Source organism: Aquarana catesbeiana, linkage group LG09 (genome assembly GCF_042186555.1).
Source record: "Aquarana catesbeiana isolate 2022-GZ linkage group LG09, ASM4218655v1, whole genome shotgun sequence".
Classification (NCBI taxonomy): Eukaryota; Metazoa; Chordata; class Amphibia; order Anura; family Ranidae; genus Aquarana; species Aquarana catesbeiana.
In genome coordinates, this window is record NC_133332.1 from 225562841 (window position 1) to 225590434 (window position 27594).

General features: G+C 42.9%; 2 protein-coding genes across 5 annotated transcripts in view; one reads left to right on the forward strand and one right to left on the reverse strand.

Moving 5' to 3' along the window:
* FKBP15 (FKBP prolyl isomerase family member 15) overlaps positions 1-3792 on the forward strand; it is a 121828-nt gene extending 118036 nt beyond the window's left edge. For both annotated transcript variants that reach the window (XM_073599853.1, XM_073599854.1), the window contains one exon: positions 3031-3792. In XM_073599853.1, coding sequence (XP_073455954.1) covers positions 3031-3111 — 81 coding nt within the window. In that variant the 3' untranslated portion in view covers positions 3112-3792. The remainder of the gene's footprint in view (positions 1-3030) is intronic.
* A 10469-nt stretch (positions 3793-14261) lies between these two features.
* LRSAM1 (leucine rich repeat and sterile alpha motif containing 1) overlaps positions 14262-27594 on the reverse strand; it is a 145624-nt gene continuing 132291 nt past the window's right edge. For 2 of the 3 annotated variants that reach the window (XM_073599857.1, XM_073599855.1), the window contains 2 exons: positions 27145-27284; positions 14262-23686 (listed from right to left, as the gene is read on the reverse strand). In XM_073599857.1, coding sequence (XP_073455958.1) covers positions 23561-23686; positions 27145-27284 — 266 coding nt within the window. In that variant the 3' untranslated portion in view covers positions 14262-23560. The remainder of the gene's footprint in view (positions 23687-27144; positions 27285-27594) is intronic. The other variant, XM_073599856.1, reaches the window with a different exon arrangement.

Below are 27594 nucleotides of genomic sequence, written 5' to 3' on the forward strand. Positions count from 1 at the left end.
CACAGCTGGGGCCTGAGTCCTCGTATAGTCATAGGGGGGAGAGAGGGTCCGGTCATACCACAGCCTGCACTTTACTCATTCATGAAATGCAGGGTGCAGCATGAATCTTGCCGTGTCTTGGAGAGTTCAAGCAGTGGGAGCTCTTTGATTGGAAGAGACCTGGTCACGTGACTTGAAGAAAAAAGGCATCCGAGAGGCCCTGGGACTTTGATGTGAGTTTGTACAAAGTATTGTGAGGACAAAAACATTTGGAGAGCTCACTGGCTCAGGTCAGGCTGCTCACAACAGACAAGGCTACCTTCCAGTAGCTACCCCCAGCAGGTTATTGTTATTAAGATTATTATAATAAAGGATTTATGTAGTGCCAACAGTTTGCACAATATAAAGGGAGACAGTACAGTTACAATACAGGTGGGTTAAGAGGGCCTTGCTCATAAAAGCTTATGATCTAATAGGGTGGGGCAAGTGGTAAAAAAGGTAATAACTGTGGTTACCAGAAAACAACATGCACTAAAGGATGAGTCTGAATTTATTTAATAGTTTATACAAAAAAAAAAGCCAACATGTTTCAGGGGTCAGAAAAAAAACACCCCTTTTTATCAGTGCTTCAGTTAAAGTGGTTGTAAACCTCAGACATGAAATTTGAACAAAGCGTATTATAGCAGGGGTGTCCACCCTTTTGACCTTCCTGGGCCACATTGGAAGAAGAGGAATTGTCTTTGGCCAAACATAAAATACACCAACAATAAGGATAGCTGATGAGCAAAAGAAGTCGGGCAGATCACAAGTTAATAATCACCTATACATATAATCTGTCTAGCTGATTAATAAAACTTTTATTTATAAAAGTAAAAGAGGGCATTATAAATCTAGTGGGATATTTCATACAGCATTTGATAAACTAATGCATCAATATCTGGTTGGATGGATGAAGTAGCAATTCTCAATGAATTCCCAAGGTCCTCATCAGATATTTTGGTTCTAGTTTTGCCCTTCGTGTGACTTCATCCTGGAAAATAGTTGGTGCTGCCAAAAACTGATGACATGAATAAGGCATGATTGTGAAGAGTGGGAGAGTTTCCTTTGGGAAGATTAAACTTCTAAAAGTCCAGTAAAGAGACACTCAAATTTTTCTTTGGCTGCATGTGTTCTCTATGTGTAAACACAATTTTACAGAAAATTACCCCCCCCCCCCCCCCAAAAAAAAAAAAAAAAACATTTTTAAGCAAGTGTACATATTTGTGGTGTTCTGGATATATAGCCATCTTGAGCCGCAGGTTGGACACTCCTGCTCTATAGTGTGTACTTATCTCAATGCCGAACACTAAGTGTCATTTCTGTCTACTGCCTTGTTCCTTTTGCTATCTGCATGAGTCACTTCTGACAAGTTTTCCTGACACCAAGAGAAAAATGGTGACAGGGGAGGGATCTCCAGCTGATTAACAGCCTCATCTCTGTTCCTGTGTGCTGTGTGAAGGTGTGTCCCTTCCCTCCAATAAGCTCTCGTCTCCTCCCCGCCCCCATGCTTTCTGAAAGTTTTTACACAAGTTGTAAAAATTCTGGACTTTGAACAGTTGTAGAGAAGACTGTAGATAAACAGATGCAACGTATGTAGGAGGATTTGTTTCATCTCTGTGTATCACCTGAGGCCAGTCGCTTCACTGGGGATATCTAAAGCCTGGTACACACTATTTGTTTTTTTTTTTTTGTTTTTTTTAACCCAGCAGAGAAGCTTGTTGTACTAACTATGCGACGGCAGTACAGTGATTTCCATTCTGAGCTATTGTGTTCTGACAGGGCCCAACCCCCCCCCCCCCCCCTTCAGAACACATCACTCAGCGCTTGCAGCCATTGGCTGTCAGTGCTGATCAGATGCCGATTGGATGTGGTTTTTCCAGCATGTCCATTTGACAGAAGCGAGGTTATGTTAGGCTGATGTACATGCTAGCCGAATGTCGGCTGGTTTCTGTTGAACCGGCCGATATTCAGCTAGTGTGTACCAGGCTTTAGGGTTTACAACCACTTTAAGATGAGAACTTTGATTGAACTCCATATAGAGTTTTCCTGTTGGAATCTGTGTAGGAAAGCTTATCGCTAGATCAGAAGAATTACTGGCCACCAGTATCCACTTCAGCAAGCAGGATAATCAAGATCTTGGCCAGACACTGCGAACCAGTAGCTCTCCTGAGATTAGCTTCCCTACCCTATCTCCGGCCTGGTTCACACTTGTACGGTGCAGGACACCGCATGTGATTTGCACAGGAATCACACCGCATTCCTGTGCACATCACATGCAATGTCTGTGTGGTGTGATTTGAGCTATTCATCTTTTATGGCTCAAATCGCATTGCATCCGCACCAAAATAGTGCAGGACCCTTTTTTATTTATTTTTTTTTTTTCCGCACGTGAATGTGAACACTCATACAACCCAATTCTGGCAATCACTGCATTTTTCAAGCAGCACTAGCACAGATTGGATGGACACCGCACAATTTCAATGCGGTGCGGGAAATGCACAGAATTCGATGCCTTTCCCACATCACTTCAGTGTTAACCTAGGCTTAAAGTAGACTTCTGGACAAAGTAGGTAACCATATTTTATGGCCTAAGCTGGAGAGGAAGAGTCAACTAAATGAGTTACACATGGGCCGAATATCGGGCAGCATTGGCCGGTTCAGTAAAAACCAGCCTGGACTGGCAGTTGGCTCAGCCTCTTAGTGATCTGCTGGTAGACTGAGCCAGCCCCTCCCGCCCTCTCCACAGCCCAGTGCTGGAGGGGCAGAGCAGAGAGCTCTCTGACAGTGACTGACAGTCACCAGCTCTCTGCTGAGATCAGAGGGGGAGAACTGAGTGATCTGCGGTCTTTAATCTCTGTGTAGAGCCAGCGGATGCAGCGTTTGATCAATGCTGCGTCCACCTGAATGAGCATAAAGGTTTGGGTTTTTTTTAAATCCAAACTTCGCTTTTACGTTTTTGTACTTTTTAGATTCTTTGCTTATAATTTTGCATGTGTTTTGTTGTTTTTCCAGAGTATGAAGGGTTGCCCGCCTCCAGCTCCTCTCTTTGGCGACGATGATGACGAAGATGATGACTTGGATTGGTTAGGATAAGAATGACATCGGTGTCCATCTTGGAGACGACACTTCTAGACTGAGCCTCAATACCTAAGCACAGAAGTTTGTGGCAAACAGTAGTATGGACAGAGTGGGTCCTAACGTGACCTCTGCACTTTGGAACCTGCAGAGCCATCTCTGTGTTGCTTGACTGTGCTAGAGCCAAGAATGCAAAGCCTATTTCTGTCTTATGTACTCATTGTAGTGGCCATCTTGGAAACTGGATTGAACTACTGGATATTTGCAAAGGCCAATGTGAAGACCCACAATGCTTTGCAGGAAAACCAGCCAGACCAGTATTGCAGTGCCAAACTACAAGAACCCTCAGCACATTGCAGGAAGGACAAAGTGGCTCATAATGTTCTGCTAAAATTCTCTAAAAAAGATGTCCAGAAGTAGACGGAACAGAAAATGCACTGCAGTAGTTAGGTGGGGACTCTTAATGCAATTCAGAAGGTTCTTCTAAAGTGCAACATGTGGTTGAAAGCAGGCCTTGACAGCAACACAGTATAGAAAAATGGTTCCTCTTTTTGTGTCCTGTTTGGTGCCATCCAATCACAGCATCAATCAAAATTGGCAATTACTGTTTCTGATCATATCTGTATTACTATTATCTACTAATTCCTCTTTTTAATAGCCAGAAGCACATTATGCTGAAATAAAAAAAAAATAACATGACTGTGTTATTTCCATCTTGGATAATTGTCACTAGACAATGTGTATGTAATCTCTGGTATTGTATAGGTCTTTTAATTTTTTTGCAAGTCGTTTCAGTGTCTGCACCCCAAAGCCTAAAGGCAAAACCTTATTTTTTTTTTTTTTTGGATAGAGTGGAGAGGGATTAGAACACCTGTCAGGTTTTTATTGCTGTGTTCCCCTTAGGGTACATGTGTCAAATGCAAGGTCCACCAGGCTGAATGCTGCCTGCCAGGCCATTTCATGTGGCCCTCACACCCAGGGTTTTGTTTTGTTTTTTTTTCCAAGTCATTCTGCCACCTCCGACTCTTGCCATCCGCTCACTACTGTCACTTGTAAACACAGAAGCCTTCTGTGTTTATAAGGACAGCTTTCCTTGCAGTAAGTCTCACAGATACCTGCCTGCCCTGCCCTCATGGCATGGACAAGGGAGTGTGGGATGGGGGACATCAATTAGTAAGCTACACTGTGATATCCATCTGTGCCTGGGTGTACAGATGCAGAACAATGATCCCCTTGCAATTGAGAGAGAGTGGCAGAGCCATCTTCACTTCCAGGAGATGCTAGAGCTGAGCCAGGCCGGGTAGATGGGGGAGAGTGCTGAGGTCATAGCTGAGGAAAGGTGGAAGTGAAATGTGGGCAGCCTGTAAAAGACAGCTGAACATGAAACCCTGCACTCTATATGCAGCGCACTCCTTGACTCTGTACACAGTGGCCCCCTGAACTCTGCACTACAAACATAGTGCAGAGTTCAGGGGTGTGTTTCGTACATAGAGCACCCCTGAACTCTGCATTATGTACAGAGTTCAGGAGTGCATTTTGTACGAAACACACTCCTGAACTCTGTACATTGCACACCCCTGAAACCACACTTTGTACATAGCGCACCCCTGAACTCTGCACAAAGTGCATCCCTTACCTCCGTACATAATGCACTCCTGGTATTTATTGCCCCTTTAAGATCCTCCGACTGTTGCAATTTGGCCACACCCGCCGTTTGATGTGGTTCAGCAGGGGCGGTTGGTGTTTGAGTTCCTTTGCATATTCTCTGAGAAAAAAAAAAGCCCTGGATAAATTTTATATAGTCTTACAAATACAACTGGCCTTTTGAGGGCAACCATAATGCTGATGCCGCCTGCGACAAAATTGAGTTTGACACTAAGCCTTAGGGAGAGTCACCCTATTTGTCCTGCCTAACGTTATCCTTGAAAGTAAAAGACTATCTGAAGTTTTGGGTTGTCCCCAAAATGCCAGTAGAGAAAAAAATCTTCAAATGGTAGTTTTTGTGACCCTGGTGAGAACAAGGGATTCCCTCACTTTGGAGGGATTTCCTCTCCTGGTTTGCATGTAAGACAGGAAATGAAGGGAAATTTCCCAAATGGGACCCAGCAAAAAAAAAATTACTAAGGTTATAACCCTCTTTTACTCTATCCAAAATAAAAGGTTTTACCCTAAAGTGATTATAAACCTTTGTTATTTTAGTTAAAATACAAAACAAACATGTCATACGTGCTCAGTGCAATGATTTTGCACAGAGCAGCCCCGATCCTCCTTTTCTAGGGTCCCCTGCAGGCGATCCAGGCCCCTACTCTTCTGCGATTGCCCGCAGGGAAAGCCACTTTTCCTGGGGGCACCCATGCGTGCTCACTCCCAAGCCACCCAGTCTGCGTCTATTGACACAGACAGGGTGACTCGGCCCCGCTCCCTCGTCACGGCTCCCTTCCTACCCACTTTTCAGTGTTCTTATCTCTCCTATTAACATTCTCAATATTATAAAAAATACAAAAAAAACAATCAAGCAAGAATGATGGAATCGTTTTGACTGCTATACTGACTCCGTAAAAGCTTCTTTACTTAGAAGTATAAACAGGAGTTGGTGCTAAATTGGTCTAAGGGGTAGGGTGAACCCACATCCCAAGTTAAGCTAGCTAAATGGAAATTGATCCTCTTACGGGACTTTAAAGGGAACACCTACTCACAGGTCATAAAGAGTATGAAACATGTAAGATTGTATTCAAATGATAGTGTTTATTAATAGTATAGATCTTCAAATGGATCCGTGGTACATGGGGTAAATATGCAGCATACGTGATACATACAAAAAGATAGCAATACAAAATGCAAAAAATTCACAATCATATCAATCAATCACTGACGGGCTGACTCAGACTGGAGCCCTCCCAAGATCATCCCTCTCACTGGTAGCCTTTTTGACGCCCTCTGTTGGGGAATTCCCCCCTGGTGACCGCGCCTTGGGTGGGCACACAAGCCTTGCGGGTTGTGGACCAGGAAATACCTCTACGTTCAGTGGTGTTATGTCCCCCCCATACCCCCCTCTCTCCCCCCTTTTTTAATATGGATGCAGCATTAGACACATGCCCTCCAAGCAATACTACATGACATACCTTTTGTTTGCTGATTCCAATCTGATACCCCTGAGGAAGAGTATATCTTGAAACGCGTCGGGTACTGCCCGCATATGTATTTCATGTGTATTGGAGTTCTATGATTGTGAATTTTTTGCATTTTGTATTGCTATCTTTTTGTATGTATCACGTATGCTGCATATTTACCCCATGTACCACAGATCCATTTGAAGATCTATACTATTAATAAACACTCTATCATTTGAATACAATCTTACATCTTTCATACTCTTTATGACCTGTGAGTAGGTGTTCCCTTTAAAGTCCCGTAAGAGGATCAATTTCCATTTAGCTACTTTACTTAGAAGTGGTAAATTAAACTCTAGAAAAAAACTTTCCTCTTTTTCAGATTTTTGACATAAAGTATGAAGAAATCTCTGCAAGAGGATAAAATGAGCTGATGAAGCATTTCTCTATTCTGTTGATGAACCAAATAACTAGCCCTTAAATTGCTCTCATTTAACAGGGAACTAGGTCTTTTGTCTCAGGGGCATTAACATAAAGCAGTAAATGTGACTTACATTCATTGGTGGTAGATTAATGGCTCGTTTAAAACATATGCATCAGGAAGATTCATTTGTAGTGAATGTGAGATTCTCTGCTTTATAAAACATACCTCTAGTGTTTTATTTATTCCCAGAACACAGCTTTCCATAATCCTCTTCCAGGACAGCACATGAGAGAGGCTTGGCCTGCCTAAAACATGAAACACATTATGCAGGATTTATAAGAAGAGCATAGTCATCTAGTCTCCTCAACAAATGGTCTTTTCTCTGTCCTTTCTGGAACATCAAACCTGGTTTTATTTTCCCTCAGGCCTTCTTGCCTGTTCCAGGGGCCTCTTGGTATATGCTACCCCATGATTTCAGGAACTGTGCACTTGGAGGGGTTGCATATCTAGGCTTTTTGGTTAGGACTAACTTTTGTTGGTATCCCCATCACCTTCTTAGTCACAGGTTGTCAGGCTTAGAGTCCTCTATTGTGTTGCCCCAGGAGGTTTTGGGGGTAGTGGGGAGCCCTCGGTGGCCAGCTGAGCCCCTGATGTATACTACTGATTTGGGGGTGGTGCACAGTTTAAGTAGCCCATGCTCTTCCTCCCTGGGTGTTGGTGAGATGGGAGCAGAGGTGTTCAGTAACACATCTGGAGTGTCCTACTCTCCTGTCAGGACTAAGCCTTGTGGAACAGATCCTGTATGCAGTAGCCCCCACCCCAAGAGGCTATTTCTTGCTTGTCTTCATGGGCTATCCTGGAAGATGATTGGGGAGAACAGAGTTAGTTACCTGGTAACTGCATTTCTAGAAGTCTTCCAGGACAGCAGGGATTCCTGCCCTTTGTTCTGTGTTGTATTGTTATCATGTTAGCTGTTGTCAGTTCTTGCCTAGGAACTATACTATTTTGATTGCTGATAGATGATGTGTTTCCTTTTAGGTTTAGGTAGGTAAAGCCTTTCTCATGTGCTGTCCTGGAAGTTGAGGTACTAATTTCGTACCCCAGTGTTTTATTTTTTTATTTTTTCCCTAATACACTGCAAAAGAAGTGCTGCTCCGTAAGCCTTAAGAGCTAAACACATTATACTTCTAAGAAGAGCAGCCACATTTAGACCATTGTTCTGTACTATTAAAGGATAAGTCCACCCTAACACTAAAATCACTACATCTACAGACATTCGCGATCTAACACTAACCTATCTAGCCCTGTAAAGAAGAAATCAGTATACATACCTTTTTTTTTTTTTAATTTTTTTTTTTATAATCCGATCCGGTCTCCAGCGGCGGAAGCTCTGCAGAGGACACAGCCCACAACGGCTATGAAATGAATGGGAGGTGACGTCACCCATAGACTTACTATGGGGCTTCCGTTGTGGGATGTGTCCTCTGGACCCGCCTCCACAGTGAAGTTCTAGATAGGTTAGTGTTAGATCGTGGATGCCTGTAGATGTAGCGATTTTAGTGTTTGGGCGCACCTATCCTTTAAATAATCCAATATGATGTGCAGCCAGTCATTTATCAAGTCAAAACAATGAAACGTGACTTTTTCTGTTCCTGACTTCTCAGCTTTTTAAATGGGGATAGATCATTTGTAAAGCATTATCATAGCAGGGTTTTATTTGTTTTATAGCAGTAGACAATGTACAGTGTAATATCACAATTTATGCAGTGACACAGCAATACAGGAAATGGTACCTGATTATTTATTTATTCAGCCCAACAGGCTACCATAGTGACATGACAGACCGTGAATAACACATAGATCTAGAATGTCTGAAAGAAAAGCATAGGTGTTGCCTGTAGCAATCACATACTTTTAATTATTTACCCTGCATATGAAAAAGCCAAGCTCAGCACACACCTATTCAGACTAGAACTCTGCTAAAGATTACACAATTAAACATACATATAGCTCAATTTACAAAGCTAACACACCAGGATAACTAGACTTATTTTTAAAATGACGACAATTATTTTCAGATTAGTCCAATGAATCCTATGGCTAAATCTGAGCACTTTATCCTTGTGCTAAAGCTTTGGAAATTGAGCCTACTGTATTAGGTCATGCCCACTTTTTTTTTATTTTTTTGATTATATATATATATATATATATAAATTTTTTTTTTTTTTTTCTATCTGTCACAATAAAACACAGTATTAACTAGCATGAAAGTGTGATGGTGGGAGAAGACAGTGATTATTATTTCTGAAAGCTATAACAGCCACATGCAATAATCGCAGGTAAAATCCATCAGGCTGGTTGTGCCCAAGTTGATCAATCGATCAGCTTGAGTATGTTCATCCTGCCCATACCATAGTTCAAACTGTCTATAGCTGGCAATACATTATACAATATTCTTATTTAATTTCCTTTAAATTTACCCTCAATTATGTAGTACAGAGACCTGCCTGATTGGATACAATTTGAAAGTGTTTAGGTTTGACCTCATATTATTATATGATTTTGGTAAATCTAAAAGAAAATTGTATGACCGGCCTTAAGCTGGCTACACATTACACAATTTTCTTGTACAACTTTCCTTTATATTTACCAAAACCATATAATATGAGGTCAAACCTAAACACTTTCAATGTGTATGCAGTCAGGCAGGCCCTTGCACTACATAGTTGAAGGTAAATCTAAGGGAAATTGGAAAAAAAAAACTGTGTAATGTGTATCCACGATCCAGCTTAACACTTCATTCACACCTGAGCGTAGCGCAGCGACACCTGCTGCAGCTTGTTTTGTTTTTTTTAAGCTTTTTTTTTTTGTGTTTTTTAATGGAGTGTTTTCGGAGCAGCACCATTCATTTGAATGGACCTCTCTCTGCTCAAAAGAAGCTGGCATAAACAATAATGACATTGCAAACGCGACTAGTCGCAATTCTGGAATCGCAAGAAGATTCAGATCGCCTAGGTGTGAACGGGGCCCGAGTCTCTGACAGTCACTGTGGAATGTGGTCTCTCTTTTCCAAGTTTAATTTTGGAGCCTGAATGATACTGCATACTTTGAACCCAGGTCTGGGGCTGTGCTAGAAAAATAGTATGTTTCTGCCTATCATGGTAGTTTATGTACTGTAGTTTATTCAAAGCATTTGGAAGATATAGAGCCTTCAAGGTTTTTGTCCAGAAATATGGACAGCTAATCCTTTTTGGCTTCCACCCAGAATGTGAAAAACACTGGTTAGGGCTGAGCTTGGCTGTCTTGATGTCTGGTGCAGGTGCTTTGGGGTAAGATTGTAGCAGGTTAACAAACAAGGAACTGTAATTGCCAAGTAACCACTCGGATAATAAAACTATATGATAGGCAAATTAATGAAGGAGGATTTTTTTTGTACACTTTTAATTTAATGCAGTTTGTCTCATCCAAACCAACACTTAACTTTGAGGTGACAAAAATAACTGTGGAAGATTCACCTGTGCATTTTGGTGAATGTAAATAGTACAGAGCTGTGTATATCAATGTAAATACATTTATGTATCTACACATCAAACAAGTCATAGACATTGTTTTGTGTATCTGACGTGTATCCTGGTGTGAAAGCAAGATTTGCAGTCATTATTGTCAAGAAGGTGCTTCCATTTTATAGCCAACAGACCACTATACACACCAGCTCTGAATGGAATATATAGCCTATACAACCTATTCAAAGAATGAAGTACTAAAATTGAATTGGGTCTAATAGCACCTCTTTGGCTAGTGGAGTATGCTTGTGTTACCTGATGTGGCATGGTTAGAACAGTCTTTAGTTCAGAGAAGTTTTCAAAGCTTTTCACAGTTTTATCATTGGTATTTCCTTGACAAGATGGCACACCTTCCTCCTTGATGTCTTGTTTGTAGAGACTTCCTGCTTATTTGAAAAAAAAGAGAATGAAGAAGATACAACCAAGACCTATGATCAGTCCCAAAGCTAAGCAAAGTCTCAAGCAGTGCGCAGAGAAAGAATTTGATGCTGGAAAAGGATGGACTTGGGACAATGCTACTCGACGGCTGATTCCTAGGAGATAAGTGCTCTGAATGTCATGCATGTACCTTCCTCCCCATATCTGGCCCTGGTCAGGGACCAGGACGTCACTGACTGTAAAGATTGATAGTCGAGGTGATGAAGTATGGCCTTCAGAAAAAGACACTCTTGGGCTGGAAAACTGTGAATTTTGAGATAAGGCATCATCAGAGGTGGTACTGAACATGGTAGCCACATTGGACCTGTGTGAGGTCTCCTCATCCGTCTTTAAGCCTTGGACCCCTTCCTCTGGTATCATGGTGACACTGCGGCAGAATGGGCACACTACGAAGGTCATTAGCAAGCTGTGGCAAACCAGCTTTATTAGACAGTGCAGACACAGCGTATGGCCACACTGCAAAGTTTTGGGTGCTCGTGACCGTAAAGTGGTCTCATAAGCTTCATAACAGATAGGACATTCTCCCAGGCTGACTCCAATCTCGGCTTTTATAGATGGCAAGTCCATGATGCCAGTGATTCCTCAGAATTCTTGTTGACCAGAATATAGATGCCAGTACATTTAATGTACGTCCCAATTGTTGCTTGTACTTGTTGCCTCTTGTACATTCACTATCATCACTTGTAAGATTTGCTTATGGGGGGGAACTACAGTATTGAGTGTATTGGCTTTAGTTAGCTGGCTGCCCCAAAACCTTTGGTCACTTTTTCATCTCATAGCAAATTCTGGCAAAGTGCAGCAATTATTTTAGGTTTGGTTTTATATCTTGTGTAATAGGAAATATGTTAATATCGACTAGATGACGTAGATAATAACTTTGTCCCAAACCAAAAAGGCACAGCACAAGTTCTTAGAGTCTCTAGAAAATATCAGGCTGAAAGCCAACCTCTGAACATTCACATCCACTTTTTTTCAGCACTTTTCCTAGAAATGCGTAGGAAATTAAATATTACACAGTCTGGGGAATCTGCAGGCTGACACAAAGCATTAACAAAACTTCTCCAGGCCAAAATGATCAATGTCCAGAACTCCATGCAAGAAATTCAGAGAAGGTTACAAATTCTCAAATGTTGGATCTTTTTCTCTTTTGTCTGCAGCCTCTTCTTGCTGTGTTGCAGCTTTGAGTAGTTCTTTCTTTAGAAGAGCCAACTGATATGGAGTAACAGAAAACCTGCAATACCTTCAGCACTTCTGACCATCAGGCTGCAAAGGGTTCAGCTGAAAGGAAGCTTGACAGCGTTGCAGGGATCCTTATGTCCAGTGTATTGTGGACTTCGAGTCCATGGTTAGAACATGTTGGATTTATCACTAACTAACATGTTTATGCTTTAGGGCCATGAAAATGTATAAGCGAGTAGTGCCTGATGTCGGACTTTGTTCAAACTCCTATCGCCTGATGTTGTCCTGGAGTTAGTTGGGAGCACAAGTTCAAGCCTATTAAGTTAATACGGTTTATACTCTATAGCAGTGTTTCTCAACGCCAGTCCACAAGGCACCCCAGCAGGTCATGTTTTCAGGATTTCCCTCAGATGAAACGGCTGTGGTAATCACGAAGGCAGTGAAACTGATCAAATCACCTGTTCAAAAATAATGGAAAGTGTGAAAACATGAACTGCTGGGGCGCCTTGAGGACTGGAGTTGACAAACACTGCTCTATAGAGCCGTGAAATCCTTTGTCCTAAAGTGGTGTTCTACCGTTAGACCCGTTAGCTGGAAAGAAAAATTATTATAAATGGACACTTACACATAGTAAGTGTCCATTTATAATAATTTTTCTTTCCAGCTTTATATACATTTAAAAAAGGTGGTGTGGGTCACTTTTAAGGATCAGAGATGGCTACCCTGAGCTAGTTTATAATGAAAATCAGTGCAGACCCTGCCTATGCACCCATCCCTTCTGAAAGTAGGCAGAGCCTAGAAAATATAGGGCTCTCCCCTGTACAGGCTAGGCACTGATAATAGGGGATCCAGCTGTTAATGTAACAATGGTGTTACGTCTTATATACTGTGGCAATTTGTGTGCGGTCTTGTGCCTTATTCCAGGAGACTCAAGAATACACACTGCAGAAGAAGAGACACTTTTGTAACTATGCATTGTACAGCACACTGTTGCCATTTTGATTAAAGCTGAATACAGTCTTCTGTATTTTGTCCATTTTAAGTTTCTTTTTCTAGAAACCCACAAAGGCAGTCCCCAAACCATGCGGCCATTGGTACTGCTTGACCTTTACTAAAGAAGTACAAAGTGGGACTTCGTGTCTGAAACATTTCTGACAACACAAGGAGCTGAGCATTAGCACACACAAAATAAGAGTAATCTCTTTCATTCAGGGGCTGTCGGGTTGGATCAGCAGAGAATCCATGAACAGAGCACCCCTGCTGAATCGGAGCAAAATAAGATGGATGCCACTTTTTTTTTTTTAATATGACATATGTGCCTGTTCACAATTATATATGATTTTTTTTCCTTTATCCTTTACATACCAAGCTTTCCAGATCCATGTTAGATCTATGGGTGGCCAGATGAAAACAGACTTGGGTCTGTTTACATCAGACCATCTCAGAGACGCCATGTTTAGGTTGAGAAAAATTGAAAACCCTTTAATTTTTTGGACCTGGGTGGACATACTTCTTTTAGGCCCCTATTACATGAGTGGTATCATCGGGTACACCTGTTGGTTTTTCAGACGGACCTGATCAAAAGCTCTAAGTAAGCCTATGGGCAGCTGGATGCAAATGGACAACCCCTTTTATTTAGGGAGGCTGGCTATAGACCAGGGATATGCAATTAGCGGACCTCCAGCTGTTGCAGAACTACCATGAGGCATTGCAAGACTGACAGCCACAAGCATGACACCCAGAGGAATGATGGGACTTGTAGTTTTGCAACAGCTGGAGGTCTGCTAATTGCATATCCCTGCTATAAACTGTTTGAACCATGTATGGGCAGGCTGAATGTACTAAATTGACTGATCAATCAACTTGGGTACTACCAGCCTGACGGATTTTACATACAATAATCGTTGGTGGCTGCTATATGGGACAGCTTTGCCCACCAAGAGAACACAATGGCTCGGTGGGAGGGATTCCCCTGTCTGGTTCTGTGGTTGCAGGAAAGAAATTAGCACAATTTCCCCAATCAACACAGACAGTGCAGATAGGGGAATCCCTCCTGCTGAGCATTCATCTTCTCTTGGCGGGGGGGCAGGTGGCGGAAGCCGTTCCCACCATGAGAAAGCAGTGATTATCACTAGTGGCTATAGCAGACGCTTGCGATAATCGGAAGCGAATCCAGCAGGCTGGTTGTACCCAAGTTGATCGGTCGTTTAGCCTGCCCATTAATGGTTCGAATCTCAGGTGGTTCCTGGTGAATATGACGAGATTCGAACCATGTATGGCCAAGCCTATTTTTACAACCACCTATCTGGACACTAGCAGTTGCACTTTGATTCCTCCTTGGAGATAATAACTGTAGCACTGAGACCTGGGGAACATGAAGACTACAAACTGTCCAACGGATTACCAGAACACGACATGAACTCTGCACAATAACAGTTCAAAGAACTTCAGTCATCCATGCAAAGGCACTTTATTTTATTACAAGAACAGGATGAAGTAGGGAGGGAATGTCCCCATGCAATAGATCAGTGGTACAGCACACACAATACACAACTTTCAGGAAGCCGCATGGAGTTTACAGCACAGTGTTGCACTCAAAACCTGTGGGTCACAGACAATGTAAGATTTAAAAAACAAGTGCATTTGAAATGGACATATTAAAAGCAGTTTTGGCCAATAAGGTATTTCTCAACTTTTGTTCTTGCAACAGCAGTGTAGTTCTGGTAAGTCATCCTAATGCAATTTTCCCCCCTTGTTCATCATTACCACATATGTATGCAAATCCTGTCCAGTTCTGTGGCTTCTGTTGTCCTGCTCAAGGAAGCAGTGCCAGGGCTGTGTGTGATCTTCCCTTAATCTACCACCGAAATGTGCCAATGGGGGCTCCTTATCCTGGAGGACAACCTGAGATGTCACAATCATCATCTGTTATGACCGGTTCCCTTTACAGAGAACTGGAACTCCATAATAAACTAGAGAAGGTTAACACCACTGTAAAGTTATTTTTGCTGTCTGTGTTCCACTGGGGAGATTTCCCTTCACTTACAGCACTGGAGTCTCAAAAGGAAATAAGAGGAAATTCATACCTTAGAGAAGTTGTCCTAAGTGTGGGTATTTCCAATAAGGCTAGGTTCAACATGTGCGGCTCTGCGAGCCACATTTTGCATGGGCACGGCAGCCAATTCATTTGAATAGGCTGCCATGCCTCCTAAAATGCAAGGAAGAGGTCCCTGCAGCATTTTAGAAATCGCAGCTCGCATGGGAACTGCACGTGGAGTGCGGTTCCTAGAGCATGCAGTGTGCAATTAGGATTAAGCCAGTGTGTTTTTTTGTGTGGATGTCTGCGGGAACAGGTGGGGACCCACAGCAGGAACCACCCCGCACCGATGTGAATTTAGCCTATAGGATTTTCCCTAACTTGCGCTAATGACAACTCAAAATTTGGGGATTTTCAATCACTGTGACAATGGACAGAAGTTAAATCTCCTTAACCACTTAACAACCGGCCCATAGCCGAATTACGGCTACAGGGCGGTTCGATAACTCTGGGAGGGCGTACCATGACGTCCTCCCAGAATTGGGCGCGCACAAGGGAGCATCCGTGACTGCATCATGGTAAATGGCCGCTGACAGCGGCCATTTACCACATGATCGCTCCGTGAAATGACGAAGTGAACACATGTAAACAAATCGGCATGATATCCAGTTCCTCTCTCCCCTCTCCGTCCAATGTGAGCGGAGAGGGGAGAGATCGGATGCAGCAGTGCTGTGGGCTGGATGTGTAGTGCAATCAGCGCTGTTCAGTGACACTGACAACTGCAGCCTCTGCCATCCCTCCACCATACTCTGCATCCTGCCATCCCTCTACCATATTCTGCATCCTGCCATCTCTCCACCATACTCTGCCATCCTTCCAACATACTCCACCATACTCTGCCATCCCTCCACCATCCATCCCATCCACCCTCAGTCGTACCCGGCTATACTCGGCAATACCCAGCCATACTCGGCAGTACCCAGCCTCTGTATGTGGCCAGGCTGTGGAAGTCTCCCACATGTGGTATCACCATACTTAGGAGAAGGCGGAAAATCTGTTTTGGGGTGTCATTTTTGCTATGTACATGCTATGTGTTAGAAATATTGTATGAATGGACAACTTTGTGTAACAAAAAAAAATGCGTTTTCATTTTCTTTCCACATTTTCCAAAAACTTTTAGAAAAAAATGACATGTTCAAAAGACTCATTATGTCTCATAGATTATACGTTAGGGTGTTTTCTTACCAAAATGGGGTAATTTTTGGGGCGTTTCCATTGTCCTGGTGCTCCCGGGCCTTCAAAAGTGTAATAGGTAGTCAGGAAATTGGATGTGTAATTTATGCTTCAGAACACCTGAAGGTGCTCCCTGCATGTTGGGCCTCTGTATGTGGTCTCACACATGTGGTATCGCCATACTCGGGAGTAATAGTAGAATGTATTTTGGGGTGTAATTTGTGGTATGTATATGCTGTGTGTGAGAAATAACCTGCTAATATGACAATTTTGTGGAAAAAAAGAAAAGAAAAAAAGACTTGATTTTGCAAAGAATTGTGGGAAAAAAATTACAACTTCAAAAAACTCATCATGCCTCTTACTAAATACCTTGGAATGTCTACTTTCCAAAAAGGGGTGTCATTTGGGGAGTATTTGTACTTTCCTGGCATGTTAGGTTCTCAAGAAATAAGATGAGCCGTCAGTACTTCAGTGATCAATTTTCAGAGATTGGCACCATAGCTTGTGGACTAACTTTCACAAAGACCAAATAATATATACTAATTTGAGTTATTTTTACCAAAGATATGTAGCAGTATAAATTTTGGCCAAAATTTATGAAGAAAAAATTACTAATTTGCAAAATTTTATAACAGAAACGAAGAAAAATGCATTTTTTTTTACAGAATTTTCAGTCTTTTTTTCTTCTATAGCACAAACAATAAAAAACCCAGAGGTGGTTAAATACCATCAAAAGAAAGCTCTATCTGTGGGAAAAAAAGGGACAAAAATTTCATATGAGTACAGTGTTGCATGACTAATTGTCATTCAAATTGTGAGAGCACCAAAAGCTAAAAATTGGTCTGGTTAGGAAGGGGGTTTAAGTGCTAAGTGCCCAGTGGTCAAGTGGTTAAAGTAGAGAAGGATAAAGCCTGGGTCAGGTCATGCTTCCTGTGTCCTGTTGAGATTTTAAATGCTGTCTGTGCACCTGTTCCTGAGATTTCCCCACACTTCCTTTTTTGTCTGACATTGATCATCTGGACAGGAAGTGAAGATATATCTCCCTAATGAGCAAATGAGACAACAATAAAATAATGAGAGGGGTTCTAAACCTATCTTACTCTACTAGTATGCTCTTTGTGTCTTTCTGGAGGTTTCCTCCTCCATTTGAGCAAAGAGAAATCTGTGCAGTGAGGACACAAAACCTGACAGAGGTGCTAACACTTCCCTACCCTATTCAAAGCTAAAACTAGAAATGCTGTTGCATGTACTGCCGTTGGATAGCAGTTTGGGGGGCTTACCATGAATGCAGGCCCTAGTAAGAAAGAGGCTTTTCTGGCTTAGACAACACTGCCTTTGAGCCACCTGCCATCTACTCCTGAAAAGTAATCCTTCATGAACTGTTTTTTTGTAGAGGGGCAGTAAAATCTTATTTAAATGAGGGCTCAAATAAAACTAGTTCCAGAATTACGGGGGGGGGGGGGTGTTAACACAGATCTTAATGGGAGTGCTGACTATCACTTTATACAAGCCGGTATCAGACTTTTTACAAGTTTCAAGTACTGCTGAAGTCTACTAGCAGCTTGTTTAAATTGCCAGTCAGCACTCCCATTAAGATTTGTGTTTAACACGCCCAAACTGGAGCTAAATAGTATGTTAAAGTAAATATAAAGACAACGTTTTTTTTTTTTTACCTTAATGCATTCTCTAGCCGTGCCTTCTCTTAAACACTTTGAGCGCAAACTCAATCCAGCGCTGTGCCCATCTAAAGCAGCTCTTCTCCCATCTCTGTCTTCTCACAGGAGCTGCTGCTGTCAGTCAAACTCCTGGGAGGGGAGAGTGGGTTTAGCCATGCTGTGTGTGTCTATGGATGCAAATAGCCCAGCTGAGGATTGAGCCCACATGAGTTCCTGGCTTGCTTGGAGAAGGGGAGGAGCCAAGATCGCCAGTGGGGGACCCCAGACAAATAGGTTCAGGGCAGCTCTGTGCAAAACCATTGCACAGAGCAAGTAAGTAGAACATGTTTATTATTCTCAGAAATTTATTCTACAACCACTTTTAAAGGCTGAAACCTTTGCAAACGCTTTACAAAAACTTGCTATACATGCTGCTCCTGTACAAGCTTAACCACTTAAGGACCGAGCCTCTTTCTGAAATTTGTTGTTTACAAGTTAAACACAGTTTTTTTGCTAGAAAATTACTTAGAACCCCCAAACATTATATTTTTTTTTCTAACACCCTAGAGAATAAAATGGCGGTCTTTGCGCAGCGGTCTTAAAAAATACATTTTTTGAATTAAAAAAAATAAGACAACAGTAAAGTTAGCCCAATTTTTTTTTATATTCTAAAAGATAATGTTACTCCGAGTAAATTGATACCCAACATGTCACGCTTCAAAATTGCGCACGCTCGTGAAATGGCGACAAACTTTTACCCTTAAAAATCTCCATAGGCGACGTTTAAAAAAATGCTAAAGGTTGCATGTTTTGAGTAACAGAGGAGGTCTAGGGCTAGAATTATTGCTCTCACTCTACCGATCGCGGCAATACCTCACGTGAGGTTTGAACACCGATTTCATATGCGGGCGCTACTCACGTATGCGTTCACTTCTGCACGCGAGCTCGGCGGGACAGAGCGCATTTTTAAAAATTTTTTTTTTCTTATATATTTTACCTTTTATTTTTACACTGTTCTTTAAAAAAAAAAAAAAAGTGTCACTTTTATTCCTATTGTAAGGAATGTAAACATCCCTTGTAATAGAAAAAAGCATGACAGGTCCTCTTAAATATGAGATCTGGGGTCAAAAAGACCTCAGCTCTCATATTTACACTAAAATGCAATTAAAAAAAAAAAAAATATGACCCTTTAAGAGCCATGGGCGGAATTGACGTTTTGACGTCGCTTTTACCCTGCAATGATATGGAGAAGGGTGGGGGCCATCTTCCCCTCACTCGGGAGAAGGACCGATTGCTTCCGCCGCTACCAACGGCTCCGGTAAGCGACGGAGGGCACCGAAGAATGGTGGGAAGGGGGGTCTCTCCCGTCACTGGTAAAAGTGATTTTGCAGCAAATCCGCCGCAGAGACCACTTTTATCTGAAAGCAGACCGCCCACTGAAGAAGAGGATACCAGGGTTATGGTAGCTAGCTGCTGCCATAACAACGATATTCCTCTTCAAAGTACCGACGTAAAACTGCGGAGGGCGGTCCATAAGTGGTTAAGGCAGGACGGGTCTATATTAAGGCTGAAGTTAAACTGGGTGCTGCATCTGAGGTGTTCATTTTTACAATTCTTGCAATATAACATCATTTTATCAAATTCCAGTATTAAAGTGGTTGTAAACCGTGGATGTTGCAAAAAAAAAAAAAAATCCTGCAAGGCAATGGCATAAAGTGCTAGTATGCATCACATACTAGCACATTATGAAATACTTACTTTGGAATAAAGCCCTGTAGCGCTGTAATGTCACCGCTGAGAGGGCTGACATGTTCCCCCCGTCTTTCTTCCGGGTTTGCGTGCTCCAGCTATGCTACTGGCCGGAGCCACGATGACGTCACTCCGGCGCATGCGAGCAAGAGCCCTCGGTTCCGGTACGAAACTCTGAAATTCTGGCAAGGTATACCGGACCTTCAGAGAACATGTGCAGTGATGTCACTGGCTGCATGCAGGGTGAATATCTCCTAAACAGTACACGTTTAGGAGATATTCATTTTATCTACAGGTAAGCTTTATTAGGCCTCATTCACATGAGGCGGATCCGCTACCACGGAATCTGCCTCTGTCCGCCAGCTCAGCGGGACATCTCTCCGTTGATCTCCGTTGAGCTGGCGGATGACAGGTTCATTTCTGCTCACTGAGCAGGGAGGGGCTTGTCGAGCGCCGCTGGTTGCTATGGAGAGATTGGACGAAAACGGACAGCATGTCCGTTTTCATCAGATCTCACCCGATCTGCCAGGGACGGATGCGAACGTATCGCCATCCATCTGATTTTAGCAGAGCGGACCGGGTCAGATGTCAGCGGACATGTCACCGCTGACATCCGTCGCTCCATAGACTAGCATGGAGCGCCTGTTCAGGTCCGCCGACAAAACTGACAGGCGGACCTGAACGATCCGTTCGTGTGAGAGGGCCATTATAGACTTACCTGAGGGTAAAAATGACCAAGTGGGGTTTACTACTGCTTTTAAGGCAACATTTTAGGTAGCACTTTGCAGCCCACATCAGTCCCTCTACCTGGAGAAGGTTACAGCCTCATGTAATTTACCAATAAATCTGCTAGAATATTTTTGGATCGTAGAAGGAAACCAAGTCATCAGAGGGCTCTAATATAAAGATGATGAGAACATACAGACACAATAAAATCTGCTAACTGTCTGCAAAATATAAAAGAAGAGACTGTTAAATAACAAAATAACTCTAGCCTCAAAACTGCATGGACAGCAATGCCAGCATGTGGTAGTGATTGTTTCTCTGAACAGCCTTTGCAAATAACTTTGACTAAAACACGAAAAGTCATCTGGAAATTCTGAAGGTGTAATCTTGTTTACAAGCCCCTTACTGCCCCACTGGTATAGTAATGGCTCTGGCAATAAAAAGGTTACTGTGATTGCCAATGCTGACATCCCTCTGCAAAACTTTCTAGTCGCTGATTTAAAACAAGATTACTAGTCTCCTGATCTGCATCCCTGCTCCAGGTCAGTGACTCTTAGTACTGAAGAGAGAGGGTCACCATGATAGCCAGGTAATCAGCATTTTCAGAAGTTCAGCAGTGGCTGCCCCCATAAATTTCTCTCATCACAGGTTTCCTGCAAGCTAAAGCTGTACTATTCCAAGACAAGCGTGCAGCTCCATGACTGGATAGGCACTATTAACAGGCCTGCATTTGATTGGACAGGCTTTGGGACAAAGATCTACCCACAAGAAAAATGTCCACTTTTTTATGATAACTATGTTGTATGATAGGCAAGGCTAACTGTTATTATTCCTGGTAGAGACAGCTCAGCTGTGGCATCTGGAGGCTAACAGCAGGGCTGCCATTGGAAATCATGGGGCCCTGTACAGCCGACCTGCCACCCCGCCCTCTTGTACACAGGAGGATTCTAACGGACTGGCAGGGAGAAAGGTGCAGACCAACTAATCAATAATATCGATTAATCGTTTCAGCCCTAGAAGCATCGTATACACAGTTTGTTATGCTTAGTTATCAATGGACACAGAAGTGATCTGTACTGATCACTCACCGTGTCCAATTCACAAAAGGAAGAGGCCTGTATATGACATTTACTGACCTGTTCCCCCCACTTTTCATCTGCAGGAGAGGAAAGCCAGCAGTGCTGGGGGGATAGGGGGACACAGGAGGATTTAGATATGGGCAGCACAGGGAGGGGGATGGGTGCGGCGGGACGGGAGGACAATTACCGAACAATGCGCTGTGTCTCTCCTAGCAGCTGAAAGCAGGCGAGAGGGAGAGGGGGGAGAAACCAGCTTTCAGCTGCTGGAGGGAGAGACACAGACACAGTGTACCGTTCTATAATTGTCCTCCCATTCTGCCGCACTGATCTGCCACTCTGTCTGTGCCACTTACAGGAGGCCTGGTGGTACCTCCTACCAGCGGCCCTGGCTAAGTCAGTATATTCCAAACGGAATCTCCCTTGTAGACACCATGAAAGATTGATTTCCATCATGGCTACATGATTATATCCATTTTACATACCTCAAGCACTTAGGGGAGGCCTCCTACAGACCTTCTCTTGTTAACTTTCAACTTTTAGCATGTAACTGCTCTCCTCATCTATTCCTGTACAAATAACCAGCCAGTCAATGATTTGCCTGGAGTCCAGGAAGAGAGACAGAGCCATGCCGGAACTGCACTTTTCTGTCTTGTTTTAAAATGCTGAAATAGATCATAGGGAAAAACATGGGGGCCAAAACAAGCAAACCCCCTGTTCCACTTCCCCCCTGTGCTAGGTATCCATAGTGCTACAGGCAAGGCAACCTTCCACCATCCAGACACGGATCATGTAAGGTCAATCACCCCCATAAATTCCCATAGACAGTCCACCATACAGTATGTAATGCAGAATTTGATTCCTGCCCCCTGGAGCAGGTGCTCTATAGAAATTACTTTCCAAAATCTTGGAAAAACCCAATCTCAGCCTATTACAGCTGTGCTGGCAGTGGGAAGAGACCTTTACTTGGTTCTATCCCATTCTAAATAAAAAGAGTTTTCAAAGGGAGTGAAGTTAGGAAAATCTGTTAAAAGGTGTTCTCGTAAAAATGGTAAATCCTTTGCCTGTACCCCCTATTCATCTCCAAGGCTGTAATTTTACAGTGTCAGGGAATACATTTCATTTTCGAACCAGCACTGTAAAGATGTCAACTGGAATGGACTTCCTGTCGGTTCCTTGTTCATGAAAATTGGCTCAGTGGACAAAATGGCTGCTTTGGAAGCTCTAGTACATACACAGGCAGAGGCCTATGATGCCAGCCTGCAGCAGCCGTGGGTCACTCTGCATCATCATACACTGAATAAATAAAACTACATATATGTACACTAACATAAAAAAAAACATTATAAAGCAAAATAACTTTCTCACATCCCACTAAATATTCCTGCTTTGGATCGCTATACAAATAAACTGATATATAGTTAAATGACTGTACTGGGTAACTTTGATATTGTCAAGCAACCAGATTTTACCTCTATTGCGTTTAAACCTGAAAAGGAAAACAACAGCTTGCATTTGATTTTGCAATGGAACATAGAACCCTCAGGAGGAATTTAGTTAAAGGTTCCATCCACACAAAATGAAAATAGACATAAATACATAAGTTTTCCTTTAACAAAGACAAACACATAGGGTTTCCTTTAATAATGTATATGCTAGATGGAGTGTTACCACCTGACAACTTCCTGCATCTGTCTCTGTTGGTGAGATGGCCATGCTGAGTTTCCAGGTCCACAGACTTCATGCCCACTCTAAGGGGCTCTCACAATCCCTGCTGGATTCCTATTTATATTAAATTACAGAGAATGTAACAGGAGGTGCTTGAGCACGCAAAGGTGGGCAAGAACACACAAAAAAATCCTAAAGGACAGAAACAGAGTTGGGAATTTTGTTGGGGAGCTCTCACTGATGGAGTATCCAAGACTATATAAAAAGCCATGGGCTGACTCTGTCCATCAAGCTGCAACAGAAACTAAAATATCACATTCAGGAGTCTTGACACACAAAAGACTCAGCACAGCATAAGTGCATTGAATGTGAACGCATACAGTGTTGTGATACAGTAGACCTCCACTGGGGTAAGCATAGAGTAAAAACTGACATATATTGAATGGACTGATGGTTGTACACAGTACTGGTCTATGGCGTATATAATTCACAGCGTAAGCAGGAAATATCACAGATTAATACTCAGCAGCTTAAAATTTTTCCCAGTCTTGCTCCTTCATGGCTTTCATATCCAGCAGTCATCGCTTCCTCACCCCCTGGAGGCTGTTCTTAGGTGCTGTGGTAGATCCTGATGCGCTGGGCAATATCTCTTCGGCAGAGTGGGCAGGCATGGAGGGCATCCCCACAGTTGGTGCAGCAACAAACATGACCGCAGGGAATGAATATTGACTGGGCCTGAAACAAGAACATCATTCATGGTTACAACAGATGCATTAGCACTTAAGGGACAATTTTATGGCCCTGGCCCTTGTACAATTTACTGATTGTTTTGGGCTTATTTAAAACCTGATTCCTTTTCATGCATTTTTTTTATTGTACATAAGCTAGGGAAGGGTTAAACGTCAGTCACATTTTAAATTCTGCCCGTGTCTAGTCTCTTCATTTCCTTTTTTGTCCAACACCTGTCACCTGGACAGGAAGTGAAAGTAAAGGCCCATAAACACGATCAGACTTTTTGACAACAAACATGCAAATTACCTGTTTTAAGGCAACATCTGACCGTGTGTACGCTCCACTGGACAAACTTTTTCGGTTTTCATCGGACAAATGTTGGCTGTGCAAACAGACAAACTTTCCGGCAACAAAAGTCCGATGGTGCAAAATCCTATTGTGTGTACACAAGTCCATACATAGGACTTTAGTCCAAAGTACAAACACGCATGCTCAGAACCAATGCAAAAGATCAGACAATACAGAAGTTGACCAAAGGGTGGCGGTAAAGAGCTGAAAAACCACGTGATTTGGTGAAAGTTGGCTGAAAAAGTTCTGCCGTGTGTATGAATACCAAGTTCACGGCCAACGCCCTTTGGACAGAAATCCACGGAAAAGTTTGTTTGAAGTCTGATCGTGTGTATGAGGCTTTAATCTAACTAATAAGTACACAAACAGCAATAAATCTTGACAGAGGTTCTAAAGCCCTCTCACACTACTAGAAATGTACACTATTGGAGTCAGTAAACCAAAATAAATATGCAGATAAGGACTAATGAGTATTTTCAGATTTTCTTAATATGCATACTAGTCCCAGTCAGTGACTCAGGAATTACTGACAGCAGAGGATTAGTATTACAGCCAGGCAACAAGGACTGTCTCAGGGTGAGGAATAGTAGTCTACATGGTGACCTTGGGTGTTCCAAAATGCACCTATAAATAAAATGTATTATTATTTCAACTCAATAGAGCATGCTTATGAAGGGTGCTGTTTTGACCCCTGACACAAATACGATACGGATTAGGGCAGCCATTTTTAACCAGGGTGCCTTCTGGGTTCCTCAGGGGTGCCTAAGCAAAGTGCCTAAAAATTGCTCCAAATTCACCAAAAATTGTGTACAGGCCAGTGGGTGGATCAAGCCTGCTATTTTGTTGCGGAAAGCCATAGGTTTTCATTTTGCAGCATTACAGCCTTGGGCACCCTGTGGGTCAATAGCTGGCATCCTAACAACCAATGTTGTCATTGGTTAATGCGGGAAGACATTGGGTGCCTGCACAGCATCCTTACTTGCCCCTCCCCTGTCCCTCCCTGTCAGCACTGGGGTCATGTAAGCTGAGTGAGGGAGAGAAATGCTGGAATACTAGTTCGTACTAGTGTGAAAATGTATATTGCTCTATAAGAATAAATTACCTACAATGTTGGGTGTTCTATGTGTGTGGATGCTGCATTATGTAAAACTATTTGTTTAGTTTGTTACATTTTAGAACGGGGTGCCTCAAGTTTATGCAGAATTTTAAAGGGTGCCTTTGTCAGAGTGCTGTCAGTATGGTGAAGATTATGATTAAGCCCCCCCCAGGGCAGAAACATGTAAGCTGCTTGTCTGTTGGATTTATTTGCCCATCCATATGTAGCACACCCCACGTAGGATCTGCAGATGAACAGGGATCCCCCACTCCTGAACAGCCAGGCACACCAAATCTTCACAGGCACACAGAGTCAGGGAACAGTTTTAGCTTTGTTTTTGATGTTTATTAGGGAGTTGGGAATTAGACAACTTGGATGGGGATGGGAAGTTATGGGATGCCCACTTGACTTTAGCAAACTTCAGGGACAACTTCCTATATACAGTCTTCTCTTCACTTTCCTCCTGCGCACTCTTGGCCTCTTTCTTGTTCAGCCTCTGCTAGTACACTCCTTGGGGAACTTGACAGTCTTCTTGTCAGTTCAGTAACAGCTCATTACAGGCAGGCAGGAACTCGCAGTCCTTTAACAGTAGCATATGTGGAGTGACACAGCATGTAACTTTCCTTCCTGTTTCCTTTGTGGTCACTGATCCCAACACCACCTCTACAGGCTCGGCCAGCCCACCTGGCTGCAGCTGCCTCTTTCACTAGCCCTCCTGGCTTCCTCTTTACACCAGTCTACCTGACTGACTCTTCACCAGCCCACCCAGCTGACTCTCAGGAGATCTCCAAGGGAAAGGACTGAACACTTAATCCCACTGTCTTTGAGGGAGACTGGCTACATGTGGCAGTCTTCCCCCTTTGTTAGTTCCCACCAGTGTTGAACTACTCACCCTGTCCTCTCCTTGCTCCCGTGCCTCCAGAAAAGATTCCTCCCGTGTGTCTTTGGCAGGATCTCTCCAGCACCCAAGCCCCAGCCCAAGGCAGGTCACCTTATTACTGGCTTGTGGATTGTTACCAAACTGGATTACTGGGGTAGTAGCAGAATTTACATTTTTGAAATATGGTGAAGATGTCCTCTTGAAAATGCTCATTAGAACTAATGGAAGACATGACTACACAACATCAAAAGACTCTATATCAGGCATCCCTAAATAGCAGACCATGGTCCAGACCATGAAAAAGGAACTGAAGACACTGATGTAAAGGAGTGGGTGGGAGGTTGGTCTGTAATGTAAGGATGGAATAGGGGGGGTGGGTGTGATGTAAAGGGGAGGAACTGTGATGTGAAGGGGGCTATTATGTGAAAGAGGTACTTAGGAAACAGATGTAAAGGATGGTGGGCTGTAATGTGAATATTCTTAGTCACAGCACAAACATGAGACTTGGACCTAGAAAAAAACTACTGATGGAACCTCTACAAATTCTTATTCAATACCTCTGCTCTATAGCAGGGAGGACAGACAAGTGAAAACTCTCTTCTCAATTCATTCTGGGAGTTTTTTTGGGTTTCAGATGTGTACACATGTACCTGGAAACTAGAGCCATGGGAATATTGTAAAGGGCTTTTTTCATGGAAAGGGATAAAGTTTGCTCTCTGAAGAGAGTCGAGGTATGTCATGTCTCAAATACCAATAGTAAGCAGTGGGGTCTTCCTAGAAAGCACATGTAAAAACAAATTAAAAAACAAAATGCTGTACAGTAGATGGTGAGCTTGTTTCACAGAGGGGCTCCAACAGACTTACCTGGAAATAATCTTTAATGCACATGCCCATGCGATCCCTGTCTTTTTTACCCTCATATGTACTCATAAAATTGTTGTATGTGACTTGTACATTGACATGCACTATCTGCCCAAAATAGAACATCGGTGGAGCACTGCAAAAGGTCACTATCAGTGATTGGGAGGCAGGTTTCAAGAAGACCTATCACTGGGTCATTTTCACAAAAAAAACTCTATCGTTTCACTGCTGCAGTAATATCAGTTCTAAATGCTGTTCTGTGTATTCAGGACCTACCTCTCGCTCCATGCAGACCACACACTCTGAGTTGCTGTTGGCCACATCAGGTAAGAGGTCAGGGGGCGCTGTTGGGCTCAGATCGCTAGCAGCTGGACTGCTGGGCTCTGGCTGACTAGGTGTCAGTTTGTCCATTTCTGCTATCATCAGAAAACAGCTCATATTAAAATAAGTACAATATTCAGAGAAAAGGTAAAGAAAGTAACCATAGTATATTTATATCAGAACAAAATCAAATATTTAACAAACAAAATGTGGATTCACTTTGAAGTGAACCTTTTCTTTACCTAAGCAGTGCAAAGTAAAAGGTTCCTTTAGCTCTCCCCTTCCTGGGCAGCACATACACAGGCGCCGCCGGCAGGCAGGGTTGAATGGGAGCCAATTCTGTGATCGGCCAGGAAATTGTGGGGAAGGGAGTGGAGAGGAAGAGGAGAGCCGGGCCGGATCACA